General features: G+C 50.3%; 1 protein-coding gene across 1 annotated transcript; it reads right to left on the bottom strand.

The window, feature by feature from the left end:
* Nucleotides 1-6,360: 6,360 nt before the first annotated feature.
* Nucleotides 6,361-27,166, bottom strand: LOC118234827 (cAMP-dependent protein kinase inhibitor alpha-like). The gene is made up of 3 exons (XM_035431622.1): nt 26,966-27,166; nt 10,341-10,500; nt 6,361-9,794 (listed from the first exon to the last, which is right to left on the bottom strand). The coding sequence occupies exons 2-3, from the start codon at nt 10,480-10,482 to the stop codon at nt 9,712-9,714; spliced, it is 225 nt and encodes a 74-aa protein (XP_035287513.1). The 5' UTR covers nt 10,483-10,500; nt 26,966-27,166; the 3' UTR covers nt 6,361-9,711.
* Nucleotides 27,167-27,717: the final 551 nt, after the last annotated feature.

Genomic DNA, 27,717 nt, shown 5'->3' with positions numbered 1-27,717 from the left:
GAACAGCGCCTGTAAATTCGTGTTGTGGAGCACGTTCACGCACCTCCGGTTAGTCTTACACCCAGAGCCACAGCCCTGTGGGGCACTGTGGGGTGACCTCCTGCCTGTGAGAAAGCCCTTCAACTCCCTCCCCACCCCTCTGACTCCATTGTTTCAGGGAAGTGGTTGTTTTCCACAGGAAGTGGCCAGCACTGCTGGCGCAGGTGTTCAGTGACTGAACCGCCAATGTAGGTAGAAGCAGGGTGCAGGGAGAGGGGAGGGTACAGGAAACGCTGGCGAGGGGGGAGTTAGCCAGGGGGGGGGGGGCGAGCAGGGGGGCGGGGGGGGGCAACTCCCCCACCACCCCACTGTTTTCATATTCACCTTCCCTGCATGCAATTCTCCCATAAACACAGCCCGGTCAGTGAGCTTTCAGCACACCCTGAGCTTTAAGAACACTCAGTGAGCTTTAAGAACACTCTGGTCAGTGAGCTTTAAGAACACTCTGGTCAGTGAGCTTTAAGCACACTCTGGTCAGTGAGCTTTCAGCACACCCCGGTCAGTGAGCTTTAAGAACACTCTGGTCAGTGAGCTTTAAACACACCCTGGTCAGTGAGCTTTAAGCACACTCTGGTCCGTGAGCTTTAAGCACACCCCGGTCAGTGAGCTTTAAGCACACCCCGGTCAGTGAGCTTTCAGCACACTCTGGTCAGTGAGCTTTAAGCACACCCTGGTAATGCACCACTAAGCTTCTAAGAGTCATGCAGTCATGTTCAGAGGAACCGCAATCCAAAAATCAATTAATAATAAAAAAAATCCTGATGCAGTGACACAAGAACTGCATTAAAAATATCAGACAAATACCGAGTTCCGTTCATTTTTATTCATGTGAGGAATCAGAGGCATAAAATCAATGGTGTTAAATACAATTTTCTTTTTATAAACTTGACACAGATAAACTATGATTGTTTGTGTGCTGAGTTATAAAAAGAAAATGACATTAATACCTTTGGTTTAATGCTGTCTGCTCCGTGTATTGAGTCAGTGGATGAGATGAAATTAGTTGTACTGAAATAGCACAGATGTGCAATATGAGATCAATGCCTTCATTCCAATGCTACATTTCCCTGTGTCTAATATGTCAGTTAGGATACCATGACAACTATGATTTGAATGTACAGTCAGGATTCTAATGCCATCAGTGTTGGGCTGAGCCACAGATTCTATAGACACACCAGATATTTAGCTCCTGTGTTCCTTCCATCCTCTCTGCTTCTTAACTGCAGGAACCTTCCGGATGGTAAACTGGAAACTTGCAGCTTCAAACAAATGAACTTACAGAACCACACACCCAATGGTTCCAGAGACAGAACCACATACCCAATGCTTTCAGGTTTCACCCCCCACCCCCCTTTGGCCAGGTGAGGGTGAGCTTCACATAGGTGAAGGCAGGCTTGAGAGCAGGAGGGGGCAGGAAGGGGCAGGCTTGAGGGCAGGAGGGGGCAGGAGGGGGCAGCTAGCAAGCACAGGCGAGGGTCCGTAACCCCGCCCCCCAGGTGGCACTAGCATTGCTGCTCGGTGGAAATCTGTGTCACACAGAGGGGGAGCAGCTACAGCCTCTTAAATAAAAGATGCCATTTATGTAAGGCTTTTAAAATCTCTCCGCATGCTCTACTGCTCCCCCTCTCTCTCCTTCTCTCTCTCTCTCTCATCTTTCTCCCTCTCTCTCTGTCCCTCCCTCTGCCCTCCTCTCTCTCTCATCTTTCTCTCTCTCTCTCTCTCTCCCTCCCTCATCTCTCTCCCTCTCTCTCTACCCCCCCCTCTATCTCTCCCTCTCTCTCCCTCTCTCTCTCTCTCTCCATCTCCCTCCCCCCGTCTCTCTTTCTCTCTCTCTCTCCATCTCCCTCCCCCCCTCTCTCGCTTTCTTTCTCTTTCTCCATCCCCCTGTCCACCCCTTTTCCAAGCAGTCTGTTCATGGGCTCCAGTTCTATCCTGATCAATACTGGCACCAGCCCCAACTAGCACCCCCACCCCCCAACCACACACACGGACACACTCATGCACAAATAGTCACACACACGTATGTAGTCACACACACACATGCACTTACACAATGAGTTAATTTTATTTAACCGCAAAACCATACGCGGTTAGCACACACAGAGTTAGCGCTCACAGGGTTAGCCCATACACGGTTAGCGCAGGCAGAGTTAGCGCTCACAGGGTTAGCCCATACACGGTTAGCACAGGCAGGGTTAGCCCATACACGGTTAGCACGCAGGGTTAGTGGTCACAGGGTTAGCCCATACGCGGTTAGCGCACGCAGGGTTAGCGCTCACAGGGTTAGCCTATACACGGTTAGCACGCAGGGTTAGCGCTCACAGGGTTAGCCCATACGCGGTTAGCGCATGCAGGGTTAGCGCTCACAGGGTTAGCCCATACGCGGTTAGCACACAAAGGGTTAGCACATACGCGGTTAGTGCACACAGGGTTAGCGCTCACGGAGTTAGCCCATAGGCGGTTAGCACACACAGGGTTAGCCCATACGCGATTAGCGCAGGCAGCGTTAGCGCTCACAGGGTTAGCCCATACATGGTTAGCACGCAGAACGGAGATTCCTTGCTGTGATCGTTAAAGATACTGTTTATTTTTAGCTTCTATCATCGCTTCAGTCCACGAATCCATCCAGGTCCGTCCCTCCCCTGCCTCCCTCCCTCCTTCCCCCACTCCCTCCCTCCCCCGCTCTCTCCCTTCATCCCTCCCTCCCTCGTGTTTTTCTCTGCTATGTTGTTTTAACTGTGACAACACCAGTGTTCGCCCGCAGGGAAGGGCGTGCACGCTTGTACCCTGAAAAGATTCTGATCCCCCCACAAGGGGTGGAATTGAGGCATTTCACCAGGGTGTGTTACCTTGGTAACGGGTAACTTAGCAACCGTGACAGCTGCTTACTGTAGCTTAGCTTAGCTTAGTGGGTCTAACTTGCTCAGCTGGTAAATTCAGGTGTAAACACAAGGAATTGTGTCGGACATGGCTGAATGGAGGGGGGGGTAGGATTGTTTGGGGTGGGGGGGGCCAACATCACACTTTGGAGGGAATTGTGAACTATATCAGAGGCTGGTCTCCATGGAAACAAGGCGGGTAGACACAAAGCCAGACAGTCAGTGATGTCTTAAAAAACCTGCTCCTCTCTTCGGCTCTGTTCTGGCACATGCCAGCCCAGCTCCACCTCGCCCTCAGCATCCTGACTGCAGAACACTCTTACCTCCACAACACCCTGACTGCACAACACCCTGAATCCACAACAACCTAACCTCCACAACACCCTGACTGCACAACACTATGACTCCACAACACCCTGACTGCACAACACCCTGAATCCACAACAACCTAACCTCCACAACACCCAGAATCCACAACAATCTAACCTCCACAACACCCTGACCTCCACAACACCCAGACTGCACAACACCCAGAATCCACAACAATCTAACCTCCACAACACCCTGACCTCCACAACACCCAGACTGCACAACACCCAGAATCCACAACACCCTGACCTCCACAACACCCAGAATCCACAACACCCTAACCTCCACAACACCCAGACTGCACAACACCCAGAATCCACAACAATCTAACCTCCACAACACCCAGAATCCACAACAATCTAACCTCCACAACACCCTGACCTCCACAACACCCAGACTGCACAACACCCTGAATCCACAACAACCTAACCTCCACAACACCCAGAATCCACAACAATCTAACCTCCACAACACCCTGACCTCCACAACACCCAGACTGCACAACACCCAGAATCCACAACAATCTAACCTCCACAACACCCTGACCTCCACAACACCCAGACTGCACAACACCCAGAATCCACAACACCCTAACCTCCACAACACCCAGACTGCACAACACCCAGAATCCACAACAATCTAACCTCCACAACACCCTCACCCCCAACACCCAGAATCCACAACACCCTAACCTCCACAACACCCTGACTGCACAACACCCTGAATCCACCATACCCTGACCTCCACAACACCGACTGCACAACACCCTGAATCCACCATACCCTGACCTCCACAACACTACACCTCCCCACAGCAGCCGTAGGCAGCAACACATTTATTCCTGTGCCTGACATCATCTAATCCACAGATTTTCTTCTTATTTACAAAAAGTAAAGCAGTGTTTTTTCTCCACATCGCATATCCTCCGTACAACCTTATCTCATGTGCTGAGTGTATAACTGCTGGAGTAGACAAGCTTGCTTTGTGAAATGACAGATGGTTTAGCTCCACAGTCCCACACACCTCTGGTCCAAACTCAATGACCCCAAGATTGCGTGGCTCCTGCACTAACAGAATCTGGCCACTAGGGGTGCCAGAGGCTAACATGGTAACATTTTAGGCTCCCATAATAGAATACCAGGAAGATGGACAAGTAATTGACTCTCCAGGACTCGAGTGACTGATATGACCTTATAGAGGTTACTACACAAAAAAAGACCAATCAATACCTGTTTAAATGACCCAGATTAATTTTACTTTCTCACACTGGAAGGTCTGTGCTGAGAGACACCCTTGAAAAAGATGGCAGCATGTAGTTAAAATGAAAATGTGACACTCACTTATGAAAATGTATCTTTATTATGTAAAATTTGGCATGTCACCTGCCCAGGCCTTCAAATGGAGAGCAGGCTGGTCTTTTACGTGCCCCCCCGCCACCCCCGCGCCCCCACCCCGTACACGAGGGCTGGTCGGTCTTGTTTCCTTGACTGTCATGGTGACGGCAGGTTGGCAGACATCAGGGTGTGCAGGTTTTGGGGTGACTAGACTTGAGCTCTAATCTAAAACAACAGATGCTTCTCTCGGCCGTGCTGCAAAAAAAAACACCACCCCGTCCACCAGCAAATCTCCTCTCCGCACATTTCAGCTCTTCAGAGATGGGAGCCCGGGGTCAGAGCAGCGTAGCTCTCCTTCTGTTTAATCGCCTGGAGTCTGACCAGGGCAGAAAACTTCTGTTTAATCACCTGGAGTCGGACCAGGGCAGAAAACTTCCCTTCCAGCTCCGAGCCGGACATCCCTGCCTGCTGGACTGAACGTATGAAAGAGCTGTCTGCATCTAATCTCAAAATAGGATTTACAAAATGAACACACAAATATGCAGAACAGCTGTCCAGCATGTCATCTCAAAATTAAATAATCACTCACTAATTTAAAATATAAACACAAACGAGAATGGCAAATAAAGCACCATCATTACACTGCTGCTGTAACAAGGCTTTGGGACTAAACAGAGCACGTGCCTCCTAACGAACCACGCATAATATGGCGGTGCCAGCCTTTCAAATTTAAAGAGTGGTCCCATCTAGTGGTGAAATTGTGAACATACAAGCATTTAAAGAGAATTTTCTCAGGCCTTAAATAGAGGTCAGTTCTGAATGCACTGAATTATGTAGGTAACCTTGTTCTGAGAGAAGCCTTTAACTCAGTGACAGAGTAAAAATGACCATGTTATGCATAATATGACTATATTTATTTTGTACAGCATGCATGATGTCGTGTGTGTACAGACTGAAAGCTGAGGCCATTTTGTGTTCTTGATTTTGAAAATATTTGTCAGTTATTCCAAAACATATTTAATTCTTGACTGTGCTCAACTCTGATTTTCCTTAATGCTGAATGTTCTCTTTCCCGAGTAACACTGTTTGGTAATAGTTTTGGTCATTTGTTAAACCCATGTATTTGATTCAGTCAACATCTGTTCTTAACCTTTGCCTTTAATGATAATTGAAACAGTTTGTACTTGCATACCTTGTGAAGGAGAAGGTGAAGACTTTGGAAGAGTTGGCAAGCATGCTCATGTGATATCTACAGTATAATTATTGCATTTTGACATTTTAGGGGGAGCAGCTGTTCCCTTATTAAAATTTATCTTTGAAAGGAGTGACTCAGAGAACACTGGCTGCCTGGCTGTCTACATGGTTTAACTAGTACGAGAGATCTTCACTTTCCAAGGAAAAGGGTCTGTGTGCAGAGCTGTAGAATAAGCGTGTCCTCCCTGATGACTGGCCAATGAGAGAGGAGATAACAATGCTTCGTCTATAATGTGCGTGATGCCTAAACCCTCCTCAAATAAACCCCGCTGCTGCTACAGGAAGAGCCGTGTGCTGGCCTCTCCTCTCCCCTTGCGATGGGGACACTGTGCTGCCGGAGGTGACTTTGATTCAGGTTAAACCCAGGTCCTGAGCTAGTGTGGTCATTACAGATCCCGCAGAACTTTGTGGAAATGGCGGGGTGCACTGGCCTGCTACATCTGGCTACCTAATTACCTCCCCTGCATTTGATCAAACCACCAAAATCTTACATATGAGGGTTTATTATGACATGATCACATAACAGTATCAATATATACATTTATGTCAATGAAATAAACATACTGTTAAAAAAATCGGTACAAATAAAGGCATTTCTTTGTTTCACATTTTCTGAAAATCAAGCTTATTTCATTTCCTTGATTCATAACAACACTGTGAATTTGTTCAGATTTTATTCGTGATAGTCAGGGAGATGGACTTCTCCATTTTCATGATGGAGAAGAAATTTGACACCTCACAAAACAGCCCACACACTTCAAATATAAAACAGATACACGATTATATTCATATATGTGAACACATGAATTGAAATATCCGCCACTGATGACACGATAGTATGTACAATTAAAGGAGAGAACTTGTCTTTCTATCAGGCGGCACGTTGGTTTGTCATAGAAGAGGACGGGCATCAGCTTTCCAAAGTGTGACACTAAAATGAATGAGATATTTGGCCAGAGGTTCTGGCAGGAACTCTTTTTTTGCAGTTTATAAGCCTTTTTCTTTGATCTTGCATACAATACACATCTCTACCCAAACATTTTATAAGGGCCCAAAGGTTTTATCTCTCATGGATCCATCCTCTGAACAAAAATACATTTAGTATCAGTAGGACCACAGGGTACAAAGAGTCATACCTACATGTGTGACTGCACGTATCTGGTAGACAGAAATAACAAATTAAATAACAAATTAATTAACAAAGTAAAGTAAACACAGGGTTATTCATCTAATCAATGATTCAGTTACACCGTATTTGTTGGTAGGAGTGGATCATATCAGGTAGATAACAGAACTGCCACAAAGTGCTGTTTATGACTATAATTTTATGACAGTCAGGTTAATGATAGTCAGGTTTATGATAGTCAGGTTCATGATAGTCAGGCTTATGATAGTCGGGTTTATGATAGTCAGGCTTATGATAGTCAGGTTTATGATAGTCAGGTTCATGATAGTCAGGTTTATGATTAGTTAGGTTCATGATAGTCAGGTTTATGATAGTCAGGCTTATGATAGTCAGGTTTATGATTAGTCAGGTTCATGATAGTCAGGTTTATGACAGTCAGGCTAATAATAGTCAGTCTTATGATAGGCTTATGATAGACAGGTTTATGATAGGTTTATGATAGACAGGTTTATGATAGTCAGGTCTATAATAGTCAGGGTAAAACATAAAGAGATGAGAGCAGCTGAGCTCTCTGTTCTGCTTCAAGATGGAGCCTCCCCTCAAAAAAAACCAAACAAACAGAACCTTCCCCCTACAGGACAGGTTTAAAAAAGCTGAGGCTGTCCACCCAAATGCTTCAGGCCTGTTCTGAGTGAATAACAAAATCTCGCTGTGTGTAAATGATTTAGTGTTGAAGACACATCCCCCCCCCCCTCCCTCCCCAGACTGTGTTATACTCAGGCTAACAGTTGCTGATGATGACCAGCCTTTCTGGCCCTGGTGAGAGTGTTGTGGAGCGCAGGCGAGCCGCAGTGCTAACCCCGTCGGAGGGAAACAGACGCACAGGATGGCACTTTCCTCTCCGTCTGCTCGCACAGTCGGCCGTCTGTTTGGAGACGTCGCCACGGTGACAGCACGCCTGCTTCCACAGACGCAGCTTTGTGATAAAAACCTTGGTCGTTTTTGGAGCGGGGGCGAGGGGGATTCGATTTATAGGCCTAAAAAGTCATTGAGTGCCTCAAAGGTCACTGAGCTTTAAGGTATGACAGGACATCTAGAGCATCAAAACATCCATTCTCATTTCTAAAGCTGAGGCCAAGTGCTATTTTAAAAGAAAAACTTAATGCCAACAATCATGGGAAAGGGTTCAGATCAGTTACATTTAAATTCAGCTAACTCAGGAAATGAAATTAAATCCAGTAAGGGCAGTAGAACTGCTCCCATCCCTGGGGTAAGGGCAGTAGAACTGCTCCCAGCCCTGGGGTAAGGGCAGTAGAACTGCTTCCAGCCCTGGGGTAAGGGCAGTAGAACTGCTCCCAGCCCTGGGGTAAGGGCAGTTGTGCTGTTCTGACTAACAGGGCCCATTCTCTCTTTGAAATAGGCAGTTGAGAAACAGATTCTAAGGATTGGCAGTGCTGGTCTATTTTTGGTCAACAAGCTTTTTCCTTCTTCCAGAAATATCCCGAGGCAAAAGAACACAGTAAACAGGAGGTACATGGTCCCAAACAGGAGGAACGTGGTCCAAACAGGAGGAACATGGTCCCAAACAGGAGGAACATGGTCCCAAACCAGAGGAACGGAGTCCCAACAGGAGGAACATGGTCCCAAACAGGAGGAACATGGTCACAAACAGGAGGAACATGGTCCCAAACAGGAGGAACATGGTCCAAACAGGAGAAACGTGGTCCTCCAGTAGAACTTGGCTAGTTATCAGGGTACTGGCTTCTGCTACATAACTCTAAACATCCCACACTCTCTGCCCATCGGAGATCCCCACAGACCCCCATTCAGCACCCCAACACCCACCCCCACCACCCCAACACCCACTCCCATTCAACACCCCAACACCGCCCTCATTCAGCACCCCAACGCCCGCACCCATTCAGCACCCCAACACCGCCCTCATTCAGCACCCCAACGCCGCACCCATTCGGAGAACACCAGGCTAGGCTGGCACACAACACCCTTTCAATGCTCGTTCAGAGCCTTTGCGACATTTTCTCAGCACCTCCGCTCTGTAGTCTGAGGTCTCCAGGACCCAGCGATGGCTGCTTCTTCACTAGCACGAGCTGTGACTGCAGGCACCTGTCAGCCCGCGCTCCCACGACTTACGCTTGCATACACCCGCCGTTTTCTTCTGAAAACTGAGGCAATCTTTTTCTTTAAATGGCAGGACAACAGACAAACATTAGAAGCCCTTCTGAAAGGGTTTTCCCATGTAAATCCACAACATGGACTTCACTTAGAAAAGATCATAGTAAAAACAGGAGATAGACGGTGGGGGAAATCCAGCAAAGCCCACAATAAGAAGTTCCTGTTTCTTCCTCCACTGAATCTCCTGCTGCAGTGTCTGACGTTGTTTTTATTCATTTATTTTTTTAAATGAAAATATTATTGTCTCTACAATTGTCTCCAAACCCATTCCATGTCTGTTTTTTTGGGGTGGGTGGGGGGGGGGCAGATAGGGGGTGTTAGGAACAGTACCTCCCCCACCACGCGGCCCCCCCAGGCCCAAGCAGTTGCCCGTTGCTGCCGTCGCCACTGCAGCTGGTGTTTAAGCAGACTAGCTCATTGCAGTCATCCCTTCCTCCCCTCCTCTCTCTCCCCTCCTCCTCCTCCTCCTCCTCCCATTTCTGCAATGCTGGGCTGTGGGGCGCCCCCTCCCCCCCTGCTACGACCCGTCCTGCCCCTCTGTGCTGCCTGCAGGGGGCGGAGCCTCTTCAGTGCTGGGGGTCTGAGCCCCGTCCGGCCCGTCTGGGGGGGGGGAGGGGGGGAGGGGGGTGGACGAAGGTACATAATTAGCATTCCATTTGGTTATCACACTAAATTCTAATATATTTACAAAACCTGTTAAAATGTGTCAAGTTACAGAGAGAGAGATAGAGAGAGAGAGAGAGAAAGACAGAGATAAAGACAGAGAGAGAGATGGAGAGAGAGTGTTCGGGTAAGGGAGAGTGTTTGGGTTAGGGACAGTGTTTAGGTTAGGGACAGTGTTTTTGTTAAGGACAGTGTTTGGGTAAGGAACAGTGTTTAGGTTAGGGACAGTGTTTGGGTTAGGGACAGTGTTTGGGTTAGGGACAGTGTTTAGGTTAGGGACAGTGTTTAGGTTAGGGTCAGTGTTTTTGTTAAGGACAGTGTTTAGGTAAGAGACAGTGTTTGGGTTAGGGACAGTGTTTGGGTAAGGAACAGTGTTTAGGTTAGGGACAGTGTTTGGGTAAGGAACAGTGTTTAGGTTAGGGACAGTGTTGAGGTTTTGAGCGTGGTGGGGAAAGCTCCATGCCCATGAGTGACAGAGCTCACCTGTGAGTGACAGCTCGGCCAGTTTGAGTGGCAGGTCGGAGGGGCTGACCCCCGCAGGTGACCCCAGAATGTCCGGCAGGGCATTCCGCCGACCGGAGCGACCCGACGAAGCGAAGTCCAACACCGGCTCCACCTCCGTCATCTCAGGGAGCTCACCTACCTGCAGAGAGAGAGGGAGGGAGGGGGAGCGAGGGAGGGAGGGAGGGCGAGGGAGAGAGAGCGAGGGAGGGAGGGAGAGAGAGGGAGGGAGGGGGGAGAGGGAGGGAGAAAGAGCAAGGGAGGGAGGGAGAGAGAGAAGGAGGGAGGGAGAGGGAGGGAGAGAGGGAGGGATGGAGAGAGAGGGAGGAAGAGAGAGAGATAGAGAGAAAGGGAGGGAGGGAGAGAGAGAGAGGGAGGGAGGGAGAGAGGGAGAAAGAGAGAGAAAGGGAAGAAGGGAGGGAGTGAAAAGCAGAGGGGATGGACAGAGAGAGAGTGGAGGAGAAAGGAAGACTGTGGTTGTTGTTGACAGGCAGGTTTGTCTGTGCATTCATTTTAATTGCATAATTGCAGTAAAACACTACAGCATCTATAGGACACTACAGCTTCATGTGACCCAGGAAATTCAAATGTAAACAAGGACATGAAGTTGCCTCGCATCTCTTGCCCACTAGGGGGAACTGTAGCCCCACATGCTCTACTTTGGAAGAGTGTACAGACTCCCAGTGCATTGTGGTCCTTTGGGCATGTAAATACGCAGGGTACACTCTGATGTGTCCAGTGTAATGGGCAGGTGTACAGGTGAGCTCTATAGCACGAGTGCACCCACCCCCCTCTCCCATCACCCACTGCACACGCTCAGAACAGCCCTGTGGCAAGGACATATTCTATCCTCCCAGCGCTGCTGTGTGCGTTTCCATGGTAACCACTAGTTCAGCTATCAGGTTCAGAGGGTGATAGAAAGACTAGCGACACCTATGTCCCACTTTGCACACACACACACACACGCCCGACCAATACACACACACACACACACACACACACGCACACACACCCGACCAATACACGCACACACACACCCGACCAATACACACACACACACACACACACACACACACGCACACACACCCGACCAATACATACACACAAACACAGACACGCACACACCCGACCAATACACACACACAAACACACACACCCGACCAATACACACACACACACACAGACACGCACACACACACACACAAACACAGACACGCACACACACACACACACACACACAAACACAGACACGCACGACACACACACACACATGCACACACACACACACATAATCACACACACATACACATACACAGACAGACATATACATTCACACACACACCCAACCAATACACACACACACAGACACACACACGCACACACATAAAGATTCATGCAGAGAAAGCCAGCAGCTGTTTCTATGGAGACAGGCAAGAAACCACCTCTGGCATAGCAACAGATGAGTTCACATCTTTCTTTAAATAAACCCAGCCTCTCCACCAACCCAACCTCCCTACTAACCCAGCCTCTCCACCAACCAAACCTCCCTACCAACCCAGACTCTACATCAACCGAGCCTCTCTACCAACCCACCCTCCCTACTAACCCAGCCTCTCCACAACCCACCCACTCTACTAACCCAGCCTCTCCACCAACCTACCCACTCTACTAACCCAGCCTCTCTACCAACCCACCCTCCCTACTAACCCAGCCTCTCCACCAACCTACCCACTCTACTAACCCAGCCTCTCCATCAACCCACCTACCGTACTAACCCAACCTCTCCACCAACCCAGCCTCCCCACCAACCCAACCTCTCCATCAACCCACCCTCCCAACTAACCCAGCCTCCCCACCAACCCAACCTCCCCATTAACCGAAACCTCCCTACAAACCCAAACAACCCTGTGTGTGTGTACGCGTGTGTGTATGTGTGTGTGTGTGCGCATATGTGTGTGTGTGTGTGTGTGTGCGTGTACGCGTGTGTGTGTGTGTGTGTGTACGTGTGTGTGTGTGTGTTCATGTGTGTGTGTGTGTGTGTGTGCGCATGTGTGTGTTTGTGTGTATGTGGCGTGTGTGTGTGTGTGTGTTTTTGTGTGCTGGCTCACTTCCAGGGAAAAGTACAGGCTGCTATCTGGGCTTCCAGCCCTGAAATGTCAAAGACACTCTTTGTTTCTCCTGTCAGCTGCACAAAGGCTAAGCTACAGTTAGCAGCAGACTGCTTCACAACCCACTCAGCAGGGAGGGAGAGGGAGAGAGGGATAGAGGAGAGAGGGAGGGATAGAGAGGGAAAGAGAGGGACAGATAGAGAGAGGAGGAGAGAGAGAGAGAGAGAGAGGCAAGAGGGAGGGATACAGAGAGGGGGAGAGAGAGAGAGAGAGAGGGGAGAGAGACAGAGAAAGAGAGAGGGATAGAGAGGGGGAGAGGGATATAAATTAAAATAGGTATATTAAAAATAGATATTATTTTAGCATGTAAAACAAACTGCGAGATGTAGCCTAAGTACAGCGGGTGGGGGGACGGGCAGGGCGGAGTCTGTAGCCTAAGTACAGCGGGTGGGGGGTCGGGCAGGGCGGAGTCTGTAGCCTAAGTACAGCGGGTGGGGGGTCGGGCAGGGCGGAGTCTGTAGCCTAAGTACAGCGGGTGGGGGGTCGGGCAGGGCGAAGTCTGTAGCCTAAGTACAGCGGGTGGGGGGTCGGGCAGGGCGGAGTCTGTAGCCTAAGTACAGCGGGTGGGGGGTCGGGCAGGGCGGAGTCTGTAGCCTAAGTACAGCGGGTGGGGGGTCGGGCAGGGCGTGACTGAGTGGCGGAGTCTGACACTGAGTTTGTGGCCCTGCGATGACCGCGGTCGTTTTGCGGAGAGCTAGCGCTCGTTAGCATAAACGAAGTTACGGGAAAAGGGCGCGCTATCGAACCGCACGCACCCTCGACGGCGATAAAGCCCAGCGGCCGAATTCAGCAGACGGGGGTGACGCTGAGAAATAAGGAACCATTCCCTCCTCACCCGCTGCACGACGTCCTAAAGGTCAGCGCAGGACAGGCAGCGCAGGGCTGTGAGCGCAGGGCTGTGAGCGTAGGGCTGTGAGCGCAGGGCTGTGAGCGCAGGGCCGTGAGCGCAGGACTGTGAGCGCAGGGCTGTGAGCGCAGGGCTGTGAGCGCAGGGCTGTGAGCGCAGGACAGGCAGCGCAGGGCTGTGAGCGCAGGGCTGTGAGCGCAGGACAGGTAGCGCAGGGCTGTGAGCGCAGGACTGTGAGCGCAGGACTGTGAGCGCAGGGCTGTGAGCGCAGGGCTGTGAGCGCAGGACAGGTAGCGTAGGGCTGTGAGCGCAGGGCTGTGAGCGCAGGGCTGTGAGCGCAGGACTGTGAGCGCAGGACAGGTAGCGTAGGGCTGTGAGCGCAGGGCTGTGAGCGCAGGGCTGTGAGCGCAGGACAGGCAGCGAACAGCGCCCGGCACCGGAGGAGGGGTACGAACAGGAGAGGCGGAGGAGCTCTTCCGGTACAGTTTACTGGATAATGATCCCCCCCGAACCTGCTCTCTCCATAGCTGCGCGGAATTAACACACGAGCCGATCTGAGTTATCTATTAGCGGCAGATACCCCTCAAACACGACTGCGTTTAATAGTGCCGCCCCTGCACTCCACATAAATGTGTTTTAAAGTGGAGAATTCTGGTTTCAACATCGAAAACCACGGCCATCACTCTTCTAACCACAATTATTCATCGAGTAGTTAGATCTCTCAGCTGCGATAACAATGATTTAATGAGGAGTTAAAACGTCGGGTCTGGCCAGCGCTGCAGAGCTCAGTAAGCTGGTTAATCAGGGAAGAGATTCTACATGAACCGTGATTGGCTGAGAGCAGGCTGGTTCAGGGTTCAGGGTTCAGGGTTCAGGGACGGGACCCCAGCACACTTTGGGATGAGGGCAGTGGCCTGTAGGTGCATGTTTGTGCTCTACCACTATAGGCTGTGTCTCAAACAGCACTTTCTGCTTTTTTTCATTCTTCCCACGAAACAAAGTCTGCAATCTCAATGCACAGAACAGGACGGATTACAGTAAATACGATACAGAACAACAGATATATACAGTAAATATATATATGGTAGAGGTGGCCTACACTTTATTACCAAAAGTATCTGGACACCCCTTGGTCTGGGCTGTTTTTCATGGCTTGGGCTAGGCCCCTTAATTCCAGTGAAGGCAAATCATAATGCGACAGCATACGATCACATTCTAGATGATTCTGTGCTTCCCCAATGGCTCGGGGAAGGCCCTTTCCTGTTCAAGCATGGCAATGCCCCTGGGCACACAGCAAGTTCCATATAGAAATGGTTTTGTCGAGAATAGTGGGGAGGAACTTCACTGGCCTACACAGAGCCCTGACCTCAACCCCACCCAACACCTTTGGGATCAACTGGAAAGCCAACTGTGAGCTCAGCCTAATTGCCCAATCAGTGCCCGACCTCACTAATGCTCTTCTGGCTGAATGGGATAAAAATCCCAGCAGAAATGCTCAAACATCTAGTATAAAGCCCAGAAGAACAGAGGTTGTTATAGCAGCAAAGGGTGGACCAACTCCACCCAATATAATTTTGTATGAAATGTTGGATGTCAGGCATCCACATACTTAGAGTCAGTAAAAGTTGGAATACTGAATAAAACTCCCCAAAAAAAGTGCTCCACTTAGAAATTTTTGCAAGTGCCTGAGGCCGTGTGTAATTAATATTAAATATGGGTTCACAAAGAACATTTAAAAGAAAAAACAGTTGAGCCAGACAGAACAGCTGTCTTCCTGTTAGCGCCGCATGCTAACTGACTGAATGACAGCCCCTTTTATTGACACTTTCTGCAGAATGACTCCGCAGCACCATTTAAATCTATTATGTGAATCCCCAGTGGGCAGCAGAGGCCAAAGTGTTTGAAAGCAACTCGATATGAAAGCCACTCACACACTGATTGCATGTCTGCGTCTGAGCTGAAGTCCAGCACGTGTAAAACACCATTGTGCTCCACCTAGCTAGCTTTGCCTAGTCCTGTACCCAGCTAGATTTACCCAGCTAGCTTTGCCTAGTCCTGTACCCAGCTAGATTTACCCAGCTAGCTTTGCCTAGTCCTGTACCCAGCTAGATTTACCCAGCTAGCTTTGCCTAGGCCTGTACCCAGCTAGATTTACCCAGCTAGCTTTGCCTAGGCCTGTACCCAGCTAGATTTACCCTGCTAGCTTTATTGTGCTAGCTTTGCCTAGTCCTGTACCCAGCGAGCTTTACCCTGCTAGCTTTATCCTGCTAGCTTTGCCTAGTCCTGTACCCAGCTAGATTTACCCAGCTAGATTTACCCTGCTAGCTTTGCCTAGTCCTGTACCCAGCTAGATTTACCCTGCTAGCTTTGCCTAGTCCTGTACCCAGCTAGATTTACCCAGCTAGCTTTGCCTAGTCCTGTACCCAGCTAGATTTACCCAGCTAGCTTTGCCTAGTCCTGTACCCAGCTAGATTTACCCAGCTAGCTTTGCCTAGTCCTGTACCCAGCTAGATTTACCCAGCTAGCTTTGCCTAGGCCTGTACCCAGCTAGATTTACCCAGCTAGCTTTGCCTAGGCCTGTACCCAGCTAGATTTACCCTGCTAGCTTTATTGTGCTAGCTTTGCCTAGTCCTGTACCCAGCGAGCTTTACCCTGCTAGCTTTATCCTGCTAGCTTTGCCTAGTCCTGTACCCAGCTAGATTTACCCAGCTAGATTTACCCTGCTAGCTTTGCCTAGTCCTGTACCCAGCTAGATTTACCCTGCTAGCTTTGCCTAGTCCTGTACCCAGCTAGATTTACCCAGCTAGCTTTGCCTAGTCCTGTACCCAGCTAGATTTACCCAGCTAGCTTTGCCTAGTCCTGTACCCAGCTAGATTTACCCAGCTAGCTTTGCCTAGTCCTGTACCCAGCTAGATTTACCCAGCTAGCTTTGCCTAGTCCTGTACCCAGCTAGATTTACCCAGCTAGCTTTGCCTAGTCCTGTACCCAGCTAGATTTACCCAGCTAGCTTTGCCTAGTCCTGTACCCAGCTAGATTTACCCAGCTAGCTTTGCCTAGTCCTGTACCCAGCTAGATTTACCCAGCTAGCTTTGCCTAGTCCTGTACCCAGCGAGCTTTACCCTGCTAGCTTTGCCTAGTCCTGTACCCAGCTAGATTTACCCAGCTAGCTTTATCCTGCTAGCTTTGCCTAGGCCTGTACCCAGCTAGCTTTACCCTGCTAGCTTTGCCTAGTCCTGTACCCAGCTAGATTTACCCAGCTAGCTTTATCGTGCTAGCTTTGCCTAGTCCTGTACCCAGCTAGATTTACCCAGCTAGCTTTATCCTGCTAGCTTTGCCTAGGCCTGTACCCAGCTAGCTTTATCCTGTTAGCTTTGCCTAGTCCTGTACCCAGCTAGCTTTGCCCAGATAGCATTACCCAGCTAGCATTGCCTAATGTTTTACCCAGCCAGCATTACCTAGCTATATTTACCCAGCTAGCGTTGCCTAATATTTTACCCAGCCTGCCTTGCGCCCTCAGAGAGCCACCGCTGCAATAACCTCCCCTGCAGGTCAGCACAGCCTCCCGCTCCACAGACCTACAGCCCTCGCCACTCCTACACCGACCGCCTTACTGTAATATTCATTACCACTGAGAGCATTCTGTCTCCTGCTCATGCGATTAGCACTGAATGCCTGTCTGCGTCATACATAAATATCTACGGTCTGTGCTGCTCTGGGGTTTGTAGCTTCTCGTGGTGTTTGCATTCTCTGTTGCTGTTATTTCCGTAATGTTCTGCTGCTCAGGACAATAACGTGTGCTGAAGGAGCCCGTGTACGCTAACACACGCCACGGCGGCGGCCATGTTGAGTCTGCTCCATGTCCGCAGGCTGAGTCACCGTCTCGCACCTGCTTTCTAGATCTCGGGCATCAACAGCGGGTCGGCTGCCAATCAAAGCGAGAGGAAGCAGCGGCTCAGCTTATCCCTGCCACATCTGATTGGCTGTGCAGTCCCTATCAATTCAGTTTTCAGTCCTTACCTGCTTAAATAAAGGAACATTTTTTCAAAAGTCTCCATATTACATTACTGGCTTTTAGCAGACACTCTTATCCAGAGAGACTTACACAACTTTTTATGTGGCTGGATATATACTGAAGCAATTCAAGTTAAGCGTCTTACTCGAGGATATAACAGCAGTGTCCCACCTGGGAACCAATCCTGCAACCTTTTGGTTATAAATCCAGTTCCCTAACCTTTATCAGGATGGCTTTCCCTTTACAAATTACAGTACAGGGCAAAAATATGAGAGAGTGAAAGAGAGAGAGGGGGAGAGAAAGAGACAAAGGGAAAGAGGGAGAGAGAGAGAGAGAGACAGAGGGAAAGAGGGAGGGAAAGAGGAAGAGAGAGAAAGAGAGAGACAGGGTGAGAGAGAGAATGAGACAGAGGGAAAGTGGGAGTGAGAGAGAGAGAGAGATGTAGAGGGAGAGAGAGAGACAGACAGAGGGAGAGAGAGAGACAGACGCAGAGGGAGGGAGAGAGAAAGAGAAATTGAAATTGAAAAGAGAGAGACAGGGTGAGAGAGAGAGAATGAGACAGAGGGAAAGAGGGAGGGAAAGAGGAAGAGAGAGAAAGAGAGAGACAGGGTGAGAGAGAGAATGAGACAGAGGGAAAGTGGGAGTGAGAGAGAGAGAGATGTAGAGGGAGAGAGAGAGAAAGAGACAGGGGGAAAGTGGGAGTGAGAGAGAGAGAGATGTAGAGGGAGAGAGAGAGAGAGAGACAGACGCAGAGGGAGAGAGAGAGAGATGCAGACGGAGGGAGAGAGAGAGACAGACGCAGAGGGGGAGAGAGAGAGATGCAGAGGGAGAGAGAGAGAGACAGATGCAGAGGGAGAGAGAGAGACAGACGCAGAGGGAGTGTGAGAGAGAGACAGACGCAGCGGGAGAGAGAGAGAGACAGACGCAGAGGGAGAGAGAGAGAGACAGACACAGAGGGAGAGAGAGAGAGAGAGAGATGCAGAGGGAGAGAGAGAGAGACAGACGCAGAGGGAGAGAGAGAGAGAGAGATGCAGAGGGAGAGAGAGAGACAGACGCAGAGGGAGAGAGAGAGAAAGAGAGAGACAGGGTGAGAGAGAGAGAGAGATGCAGAGGAAGAGAGAGAGACAGACGCAGAGGGAGAGAGAGAGAGAGATGCAGAGGGAGAGCGGGCCCCTGGGGGATGTAAAGCAGACAGCATATATGTCTGCCTCCCACCTCTCCCTTTGTTAGACTGAAGCCGACTGGCTGTGGCGTTGGCAGTTTCCATGGAAACATCACTATTTTAATCCGTGGATTATAGGGTTAGTGCGAGAAGTACCCAGAAAACCACACACAAAATAAATAAGTAAATAAAAAGCTGCGCGCTCCCCGTGGATTTATTTGCGCGTACGGAGCATCTTCAGCGCGTTTCTCCCGGAAACCAGTCCTTTTTATGAGCATCTCGACATCGCCGTGTACGGAGAGACAGAGGAAGCGCTGTGCGGTTTAATGCACCGCTGTGCCATGCCGTTCTGCTGCAGCGATGTGACGCAATCAGACACAATCAGACACAACCAGACACAACCGGACACAACTGGACACAGCCAGACACAACCAGACATGACCAGACACAACCACACACAACCAGACACAACCGGACACAACCGGACACAACCAGACACAACCGGACGCAACCGGACACAACCGGACACAACCAGACACAACCAGACATGACCAGACACAACCGGACACAACCGGACACAACCGGACACAACCGGACACAATCGGACACAACCACACACAATCGGACACAACCACACACAACCGGACACGACCGGACACAACCGGACACAACTGGACGCAACCACACACAACCACACACAACCAGACACAACCAGACACAACGTTGGTGAAACATTGCAAAAGGGTTGTGCTTCCGCTGGGGCACGGTGCTCTGTCTCTCTCTAGCTCTCTCTGTGCTCAGAGAAGCGTGGTGGTGTTTTGGGATAGATTTTGGGAGTTAATCCCTATCAGGATGTCATATCCCCCACTCCTGCGATGCCCCCCGCTGGTCCGGATCAGTAGGAGGAGGCTGGAGTCACTGCACAGGGGTGACATTCCCGCACCTCCTCACAGGGTGTTTGAAAACAGCGCTGCACCGTCTGCAGTGAGCACACTCACCAGGCTCTGCACCAGGCTCTGCACCGGGCTCTGCACCTCGCTCCCAGTCTCACCGAGCTCCAGTCTCACAGAGCTCCAGTCTCATAGAGCTCCAGTCTCACAGAGCTCCAGTCTCATCAAGCTCCCAGTCTCATAGAGCTCCAGTCTCACCGAGCTCCAGTCTCACAGAGCTCCAGTCTCATCGAGCTCCAGTCTCATAGAGCTCCAGTCTCATAGAGCTCCAGTCTCATAGAGCTGCAGTCTCACAGAGCTCCAGTCTTATTGAGCTCCAGTCTCATCAAGCTCCCAGTCTCATAGAGCTCCCAGTCTCATAAAGCTCCAGTCTCACCAAGCTCTGGACTGCGCTCCAGTCTCACCAAGCTCCCAGGCTCAAAGGACCACACGCACAGCACCATCTGCACCGGCCACAATCCCGGGGTCTGGGCCAGAACAGTCACCTGCATTTGGAGATTTTCCATCTCACTGGCAGGAGAGAAAGGGCAACTCTCCCGTTAATCCGGAACAGAAGGAGGCGGAGCCTGAGAGGTCGCCATGACAACCTCTCTGCCACGGAAACTGAGCAATCTTCCTGGAGATTTATTCAGGAGGAGCGCTGATAAACCAAAAACAGCATCCATGATTGGCTTAATGATGATGATGATGATGATGATTATTATTATTATTATTATTACTGTACAGCAGCTGTAAATTATATTATAGCAAAATCTACAGACAGTGAACAGAAGTCGGAAACACAAATGTAAAGTCACTTGACAGGGTGTTGGGCCACTGTGTGTATCCAGTACAGCCTGAAAGCACAGCGCCTGAGCTGCTGTATTTCTGCAGGAGAGAGACCACACCACTCTTCCAGAAACACAATCAGCTCGCTCTTAGCTGACAGTGACAAGCGCCCTCTGGGTTCATTCTGGAAAATTCCATAAGCGCAGAGCTCAGTTCAGTTCCGGTGCCTGAGAGTGGCCCTGCACCTCAGTGCCATCGCCCCCACACCCCCTGGGAAACTGCTCCTGCTCTGTGGATATGCACACTGCTTCCTGAAACGCACCCCTCTCTGGAGGACAGAAACGCCCGAACACAGGGTGAACATGATCACGCTGTGCCATTAACCCTTTAGGGTGTGAGATCACAGATATGTGATTAGAATGTTCTAACTGTAACTGAACATTCTAATGCTGATGTCACAATCACGGCTGGTGACTGAAAACAATGGAGTTCTAGAACACTGACTTAGAATTTTTAAAAGCATTCCAAAGGACCTACTCTTCAAAGGGTTAAGTTACTGTTGGCATCAAACTTGCCTTCTAAGAGTGCTCCAACCCATACCAGGATATTAAGATAATGCCCTACGCTGTTATAGAACCTCCATTGTTCCCACTTGTTTGTTCATTAGCCGTGGTTTAACAGGTAGTGCACAGGTGATAAAGTACGTCCGGCCTGTAGCAGGGATTCGGAGGGTAAACTATGTCATCCGCAGCTTGTGCGCACGGCGAACAGACGCCAGATCTTATAACTGACCAACGGCAGACATACACCAGCAGCCTGACCCCAAGCAACACCCACCCTCTAAACACACATCCATCTCCACTAAAGCACATAAACTATAACAATATACATGCACAATACAAGGAACAATGCTCATAACCACCGCTCTGTTCATTATTCTTAGCTTTCTGAATCTAAATGCTCCCAAAATACTTTTGGCAGAATTATGATACTGCTGTCATCTTGAGATTCATGGTTCTCCCATTAAATCCCCTCCATATGATTTTCCTGTTTCCTTATATAACACACCTGAGCTCTGGCTGGTAATCTAAAGTCGTATTTACTCATGTTCCCGTGTGCGGGCAGGAGTTCCTGTGTGCGGGCAGGAGTTCCTGTGTGCGGGCAGGAGTTCCTGTGTGCAGGAGTTCCTGTGTGCGGGCAGGAGTTCCTGTGTGCAGGAGTTCCTGTGTGCGGGCAGGAGTTCCTGTGTGCAGGAGTTCTCGTTCAGGAAGCTGCTCACAGCATCGGCAGGGAAAATAACTGAATGAAAAGACTCTTCCCACACACTGTGTGAACATTATGAAGGTGAGGAAATGTTTCATAATGTGTAACATTATTACAGTATTCTTGTGCATAAAAGATACCCATAATAGCTGATATAACACACAGTTAATGTGTCTGTTTACACAGCAAGATGCTTCATAGCCCTTACTGTTCAGAGCCTACACTGCCAAGTTAGGGAGTCAAGCTTGCTCCACACTGCTGCTCTGACCACTGCTCCACACTGCTGCTCTGACCACTGCTCCACACTGCTGCTCTGACCACTGCTCCACACTGCAGCTCAACACTGTTGTTCTGACCACTGCTCCACAATGCTGCTCTGACCACTGCCCCACACTGCTGCTCTGACCACTGCTCCACACTGCTGATCTGACCACTGCCCCCCACTGCTGCTCTGACCACTGCTCCACACTGCTGCTCTGACCACAGCTCCACACTGCTGCTCTGACCACTGCTCCACACTGTTTCTCTGACCACTGCTCCACACTGCTGATCTGATCACTGCTCCACACTACTGCTCTGACTACTGCTCCACACTGCAGCTCTGACCACTGCTCCACACTGCTCCACACTGCTGCTCTGATCACTGCTCCACACTGCTGCTCTGATCACTGCTGCATACTGCTGCTCTGACCACTGCTCCACACTGCTGCTCGTTAGAGACTGCACCTCCCCCCCCCAACTGCCGCCTGCGGCACTCCCTGTATCTCCTGCTCCTGTGCCCCTGGAGGTGCCCTTTCCATAACCCCCCCCCCCCTCCTCACCTCATTAATCCTCCAGCTCCCCATGTGGTGGCTCCCCGCTGAAGCATGGGGTTTGTTCCTCATAAAGACTACATTCATATCCCCCCCCCCCCCCCCCCCCCCCCCCAGCTCTGGAACAGAGATTAATTATGGCTCGTTATCCCTACATGTTAATCAGTAGCTAACGCTAATGTGTCTCAGAACCACTTAATGCACAGAAGTCTGGTTCATAGCTCCAGATTCTGGGTGGGGGTCCACTCCTGACCCGGCTGATCGGAGCTTTCACAGATGAACCTCCCCATCCTTCTCTCCCTTCCTCTCTCTGTCTCCATTGCTCTCTTTCACCATCCCTCTCTCCTATCCCATCCCTCTGTGTCCCTCTCTCTCACCATCCCTCTCTCCTATCCCATCCCTCTCTGTCCCCCTCTCTCACCATCCCTCTGTCCTACCCCATCCCTCTCTGTCCCCCTCTCTCACCATCCCTCTGTCCTACCCCATCCCTCTGTGTCCCTCTCTCTCACCATCCCTCTCTCCTACCCCATCCCTCTCTGTCCCCCTCTCTCACCATCCCTCTGTCCTACCCCATCCCTCTCTGTCCCTCTCTCTCACCATCCCTCTGTCCTACCCCATCCCTCTCTGTCCCTCTCTCTCACCATCCCTCTGTCCTACCCCATCCCTCTCTGTCCCTCTCTCTCACCATCCCTCTGTCCTACCCCATCCCTCTCTGTCCCTCTCTCTCACCATCCCTCTGTCCTACCCCATCCCTCTCTGTCCCCCTCTCTCCATTCCTCTCCCTCCCCATCCCTCCCCACCAGGAGGCTTTTCCATCTCAAACAGCAAATGTAACTCATCTGCTGTGGGCTGTCTGTTAGAGGCTGGCATCATTCAGAGTGGCAGACAGCGAATACAGACACAGACAGAGCAACAGACAGAACTACAGACCGCTACGCGCCGGGAGAGAGACAGAACTACAGACCGCTACGCGCCAGGGGAGAGACAGAACTACAGACCGCTACGCGCCGGGGGAGAGACAGAACTACAGACCGCTACGCGCCGGGGGAGAGACAGAACTACAGACCGCTACGTGCCGGGGGAGAGGAGCACTGTCATCCTCTATCAAACTTTAATGAGCAGAACTGAGGCAGAGCAGAGAGACAGAGTGAGACAGACAGAGAGAAAGAGAAAGGATAGAAGGAGAGAGAAAGGGAGGGACAGTGACAGTGCCACACACAAACATACACACACATGCACACACTCACCCATACATACATACACACACACTCACCCACACACACACACACACTCACCCACACACACACACACACTCACCCACACACACACACACACTCACCCACACACACACACACACTCGCATGCTAACCCGGCACGAATATTTCACCACCTGCAGCAGTTCCTCCAGAACAGGAGGGGAAGAGTGCATTATGGGTAAACAAACAAACATAAACTCCATCCACTCTGACCCAACCCATCCTGACTCACTCAAAGCAGAACAGATTCCCTCCCCCCATTCCGTAATGGTTTGCACCCTGAACGTGAGATTCAGGGATCTTTTGGGCCTGTCTGCCCTGGACTGATCCTTAACACTGCAGGTACGGGCACACCCCTGCCCGCTGCAGGTACGGGCACACCCACACACACAGACACACACTCACACACACACACACACACTCACTCACATACACACACACACACACACATTCACATACACACTTACACACACACACACTCACATACACACTTAGACACACACACACACTCACAAACACACTTACACACACACATACACACTTACACACACACACTGTGCAGTGTGCACTGTATTCTAAGACCTGTTCACTGGTTCCAGCAGATGACTTTCCAAGCACACCTGCCACCACTGGCCGCTTGCAGGATATCTAACCTGGACCCTGAGGTGCAAACCTATGACATGCACATGCTCAAATACAAGGCTGTGCTCACCATGCTGGTGGGTCGGGATCCCAATCAGGAGTGGGAATCAGCTGAAATGCCAAAGACATCTGCCCCCCCCGCCCCCCGCCCCCCTCACTCCAGCCACCCCGCCGTCCCGCAGCACTGACTCTAATTCACAGGTCCCGGGCTGGACCCCCCACAGCGGGGCTCCTGGCTGTGATCTGTACAACAGAAGGGCAGCACCTGCTATTCCATCGTTCAAACTGTAACCGTGGGTTACAGCCTGGCTGCAGTCCAATCACAGGTGTGACATTACCCTCGCGTGTGAGAACAGGTCCTCAAAGCTAACTGTGCTCCTCAGAGTCAGAGATAACTGTGTTTCTGTGCTCCTCAGAGTCAGAGATAACTGTGTTTCTGTGCTCCTCAGAGTCAGAAATAACTGTGTTTCTGTGCTCCTCAGAGTCAGAGATAACAGTGTGTTTCTGTGCTCCTCAGAGTCAGAGATAACTGTGTTTCTGTGCTCCTCAGAGTCAGAAATAACTGTGTTTCTGTGGTCCTCAGAGTCAGAGATAACTGTGTTTCTGTGCTCCTCAGAGTCAGAAATAACTGTGTTTCTGTGCTCCTCAGAGTCAGAGATAACAGTGTGTTTCTGTGCTCCTCAGAGTCAGAGATAACTGTGTTTCTGTGCTCCTCAGAGTCAGAAATAACTGTGTTTCTGTGGTCCTCAGAGTCAGAGATAACTGTGTTTCTGTGGTCCTCAGAGTCAGAGATAACTGTGTTTCTGTGCTCCTCAGAGTCAGAGATAACTGTGTTTCTGTGGTCCTCAGAGTCAGAAATAACTGTGTTTCTGTGGTCCTCAGAGTCAGAGATAACTGTGTTTCTGTGCTCCTCAGAGTCAGAGATAACTGTGTTTCTGTGGTCCTCAGAGTCAGAGATAACTGTGTTTCTGTGCTCATCAGAGTCAGAGATAACTGTGTTTCTGTGCTCCTCAGAGTCAGAGATAACTGTGTTTCTGTGCTCCTCAGAGTCAGAAATAACTGTGTTTCTGTGCTCCTCAGAGTCAGAGATAACTGTGTGTTTCTGTGCTCCTCAGAGTCAGAGATAACTGTGTGTGCCCCCCCAAGCAGACCTCCTTTACATGTGATTTATCATTACAAAATGGCTCTTCTTCTAAAAAAGTTAATTCTCCTTGGAGGTGAGATTGAGCACACATTACTAAAATTATGCAAGTCCCAATCTGAGGGGGGGGGGGGGTGTTTATTGGATACAGTCGGAGAGAGACTGATGGGGGGGTGGGAGGCGGCTGTGACACGACTGAAGGCTGACAGGCTGTCTGTCATTGGCTGCTCTGTTGATAAAGCCCAATCAGAGGCAGGCTTATATAAGAGAGGCCTCAGGCTGGATGGTGAGGGGGCGGGGCAGCCGGTGGGACCAGCGGAGGGAGGGGGGCGGGGCAGCCGGCAGGACCAGCGCTGCCAGGGGGGGGCTGGACCTCCCCAGAGGGCTGGTTTCTTTGGGGAAGTGTGCAGTGACTCCCCACGCTTCCTAACGGGCCTCCCTGACCGGCTCCATCCATCACAGCTCCCCCAGGACCGCGCGGTAAAAGCCTCTGCTCGGCCAAGCACGGGGAGGGGCCGCGAGGCTGATGGGCTTTTTAACGGCACCGCAGAATGGAGAGCAGTGAGCTGCCCCCGGCCCGGGGAAGTTACTACGAATCTCTCAGTGTGACTTCCACTGAAACCACCCCCTGCCCTTTCATTTTATGACCGTCTCCTAAAAATACCGGGCTAGCGCTTCTCAGCGTCTCCGGGATAATAAAACCACGTGTGCGCCCGGTGTAATTCCCATCGCTTCATTAAAAGGGGTATGCTAGCGGGAAAGCATTAGATTTCTCCCGGTGATTCTGTGATTGGCAATGCTGTCCCCGAGGGCGGGCGGACGCACACACACGTGTCTGAGGGGCATGCTGCAATAACTTAAGGGGCTCGTATGCTTCACACAGCGCTCCGGGGACTGATGTCAGAACGTGTTTCACTTGCTGCCAGTCTGGGAACTGCTAAGTGTTTCCAAATGCGCGCTCGCGATGCCGCGAGCCTGGGACGCCTCGCTGCTTAATCCGACAGTCGCGGGACGAAAACACGGGAATGAGAACCCGCGACACAACCAGGAAATTTTTTTCTGGGCTCAGCGTTTGATACGTTGTAACGTGCGTTCGGGTTTACGAAACGCTGCCCTGTCACTGTTAAATATCCAGGTCTTTACACTTCAGTAAGAGAGCATTCTAGATTTAAATAAGAGATTATGTAGTCTTGTCAAGTCGTATCGTAAGGTGGAACATAACTATATATAGAGAGCGAGACAGAGAGAGTTTAGGTGCGTGTGCTTTGAGTAAGTATTGTGCTGTCAGTAAGCACTTTAAATACGCCTTCATTAAGTCCTCGCCACCCTCTTCCATGTAAACGGTGGCCAAATAAGCAGTAGGCTACCAAAGGTTAGTGGCACCTCATATACTCTGTAAATATATGAGTGCTGCTACTTGCCTATACCCTTAAGTGCATGAGAATGCGGCTTCTTGTCGCTGTATGCATTCTCTGCTTGTCGTTCTTCAGCTTCGCAAACACATAAAATGTTTCTCATATTTGTGCCCTGCTGCGAACCCGCACGGCGCGAGGGATGAGCATATATGATACCGAAACAGGACTTACCAGTGAATAAATCGACTCGCGCGGCTGCTTAAGCAGAAATCCTGAGTTTTCTTTCTCCAGTAATCATGGCACTGTGAAAAAAGCGACGAAGGACACGGGCCGGCTAAACGAACAAGCGGACAGATCTCGTGCACCAAAGCATCTTGAATTAAGATGACCAAAGACCTGTGGTTGTGGCGTTCCGGTGTGTATGCACAGGGTACCCGAGAGGAGGCGGAACCAACGCGCGAACACGCAGGGGAGAACGCGTGTTGAAAGTGCCGAGTGAGCAACGTCTGAAAGGCTGAAATTGAAAATATTTGCGCCCTATGACGCCCCCACGCCGCCGTTAAGTGGAACATTCCTTTACAAAGAGTTGCGTTTCGTCTATTCCTGTACGATTATGTAAACTGTATGTCATGATGCGTGATGTAAGGAGTTCATAAAACCCTTCCATGTTGCATACCCCTGCAAGAATGGTGCACGTCCAAATGATATCCAGAAGGGTTATTCGTTCTCTGACCGCCCCGTGCCAAGCCACTCCATATCAGTATTAGATAAAGAATTTCATTTCCTGTTTCCTCAGCAGGTGATCAACAGGTACGCCTGCAACAGGTGACATGTCAGTGCCACTTGTATTAGTGTTATCAGAACATTAGCTTTCGCATTGCCAAATTATAATGCACGTTCAAGAACAATAGATCGCGGCACACTCACGCGTATACACACGGAGGAATTTTGATAGTTTGAATTGTCACGCTGTTTATTACGCA

Source organism: Anguilla anguilla, chromosome 1, assembly GCF_013347855.1.
Source record: "Anguilla anguilla isolate fAngAng1 chromosome 1, fAngAng1.pri, whole genome shotgun sequence".
NCBI classification, from domain to species: Eukaryota; Metazoa; Chordata; class Actinopteri; order Anguilliformes; family Anguillidae; genus Anguilla; species Anguilla anguilla.
This window is presented reverse-complemented; position numbering and strand designations above follow the sequence as displayed.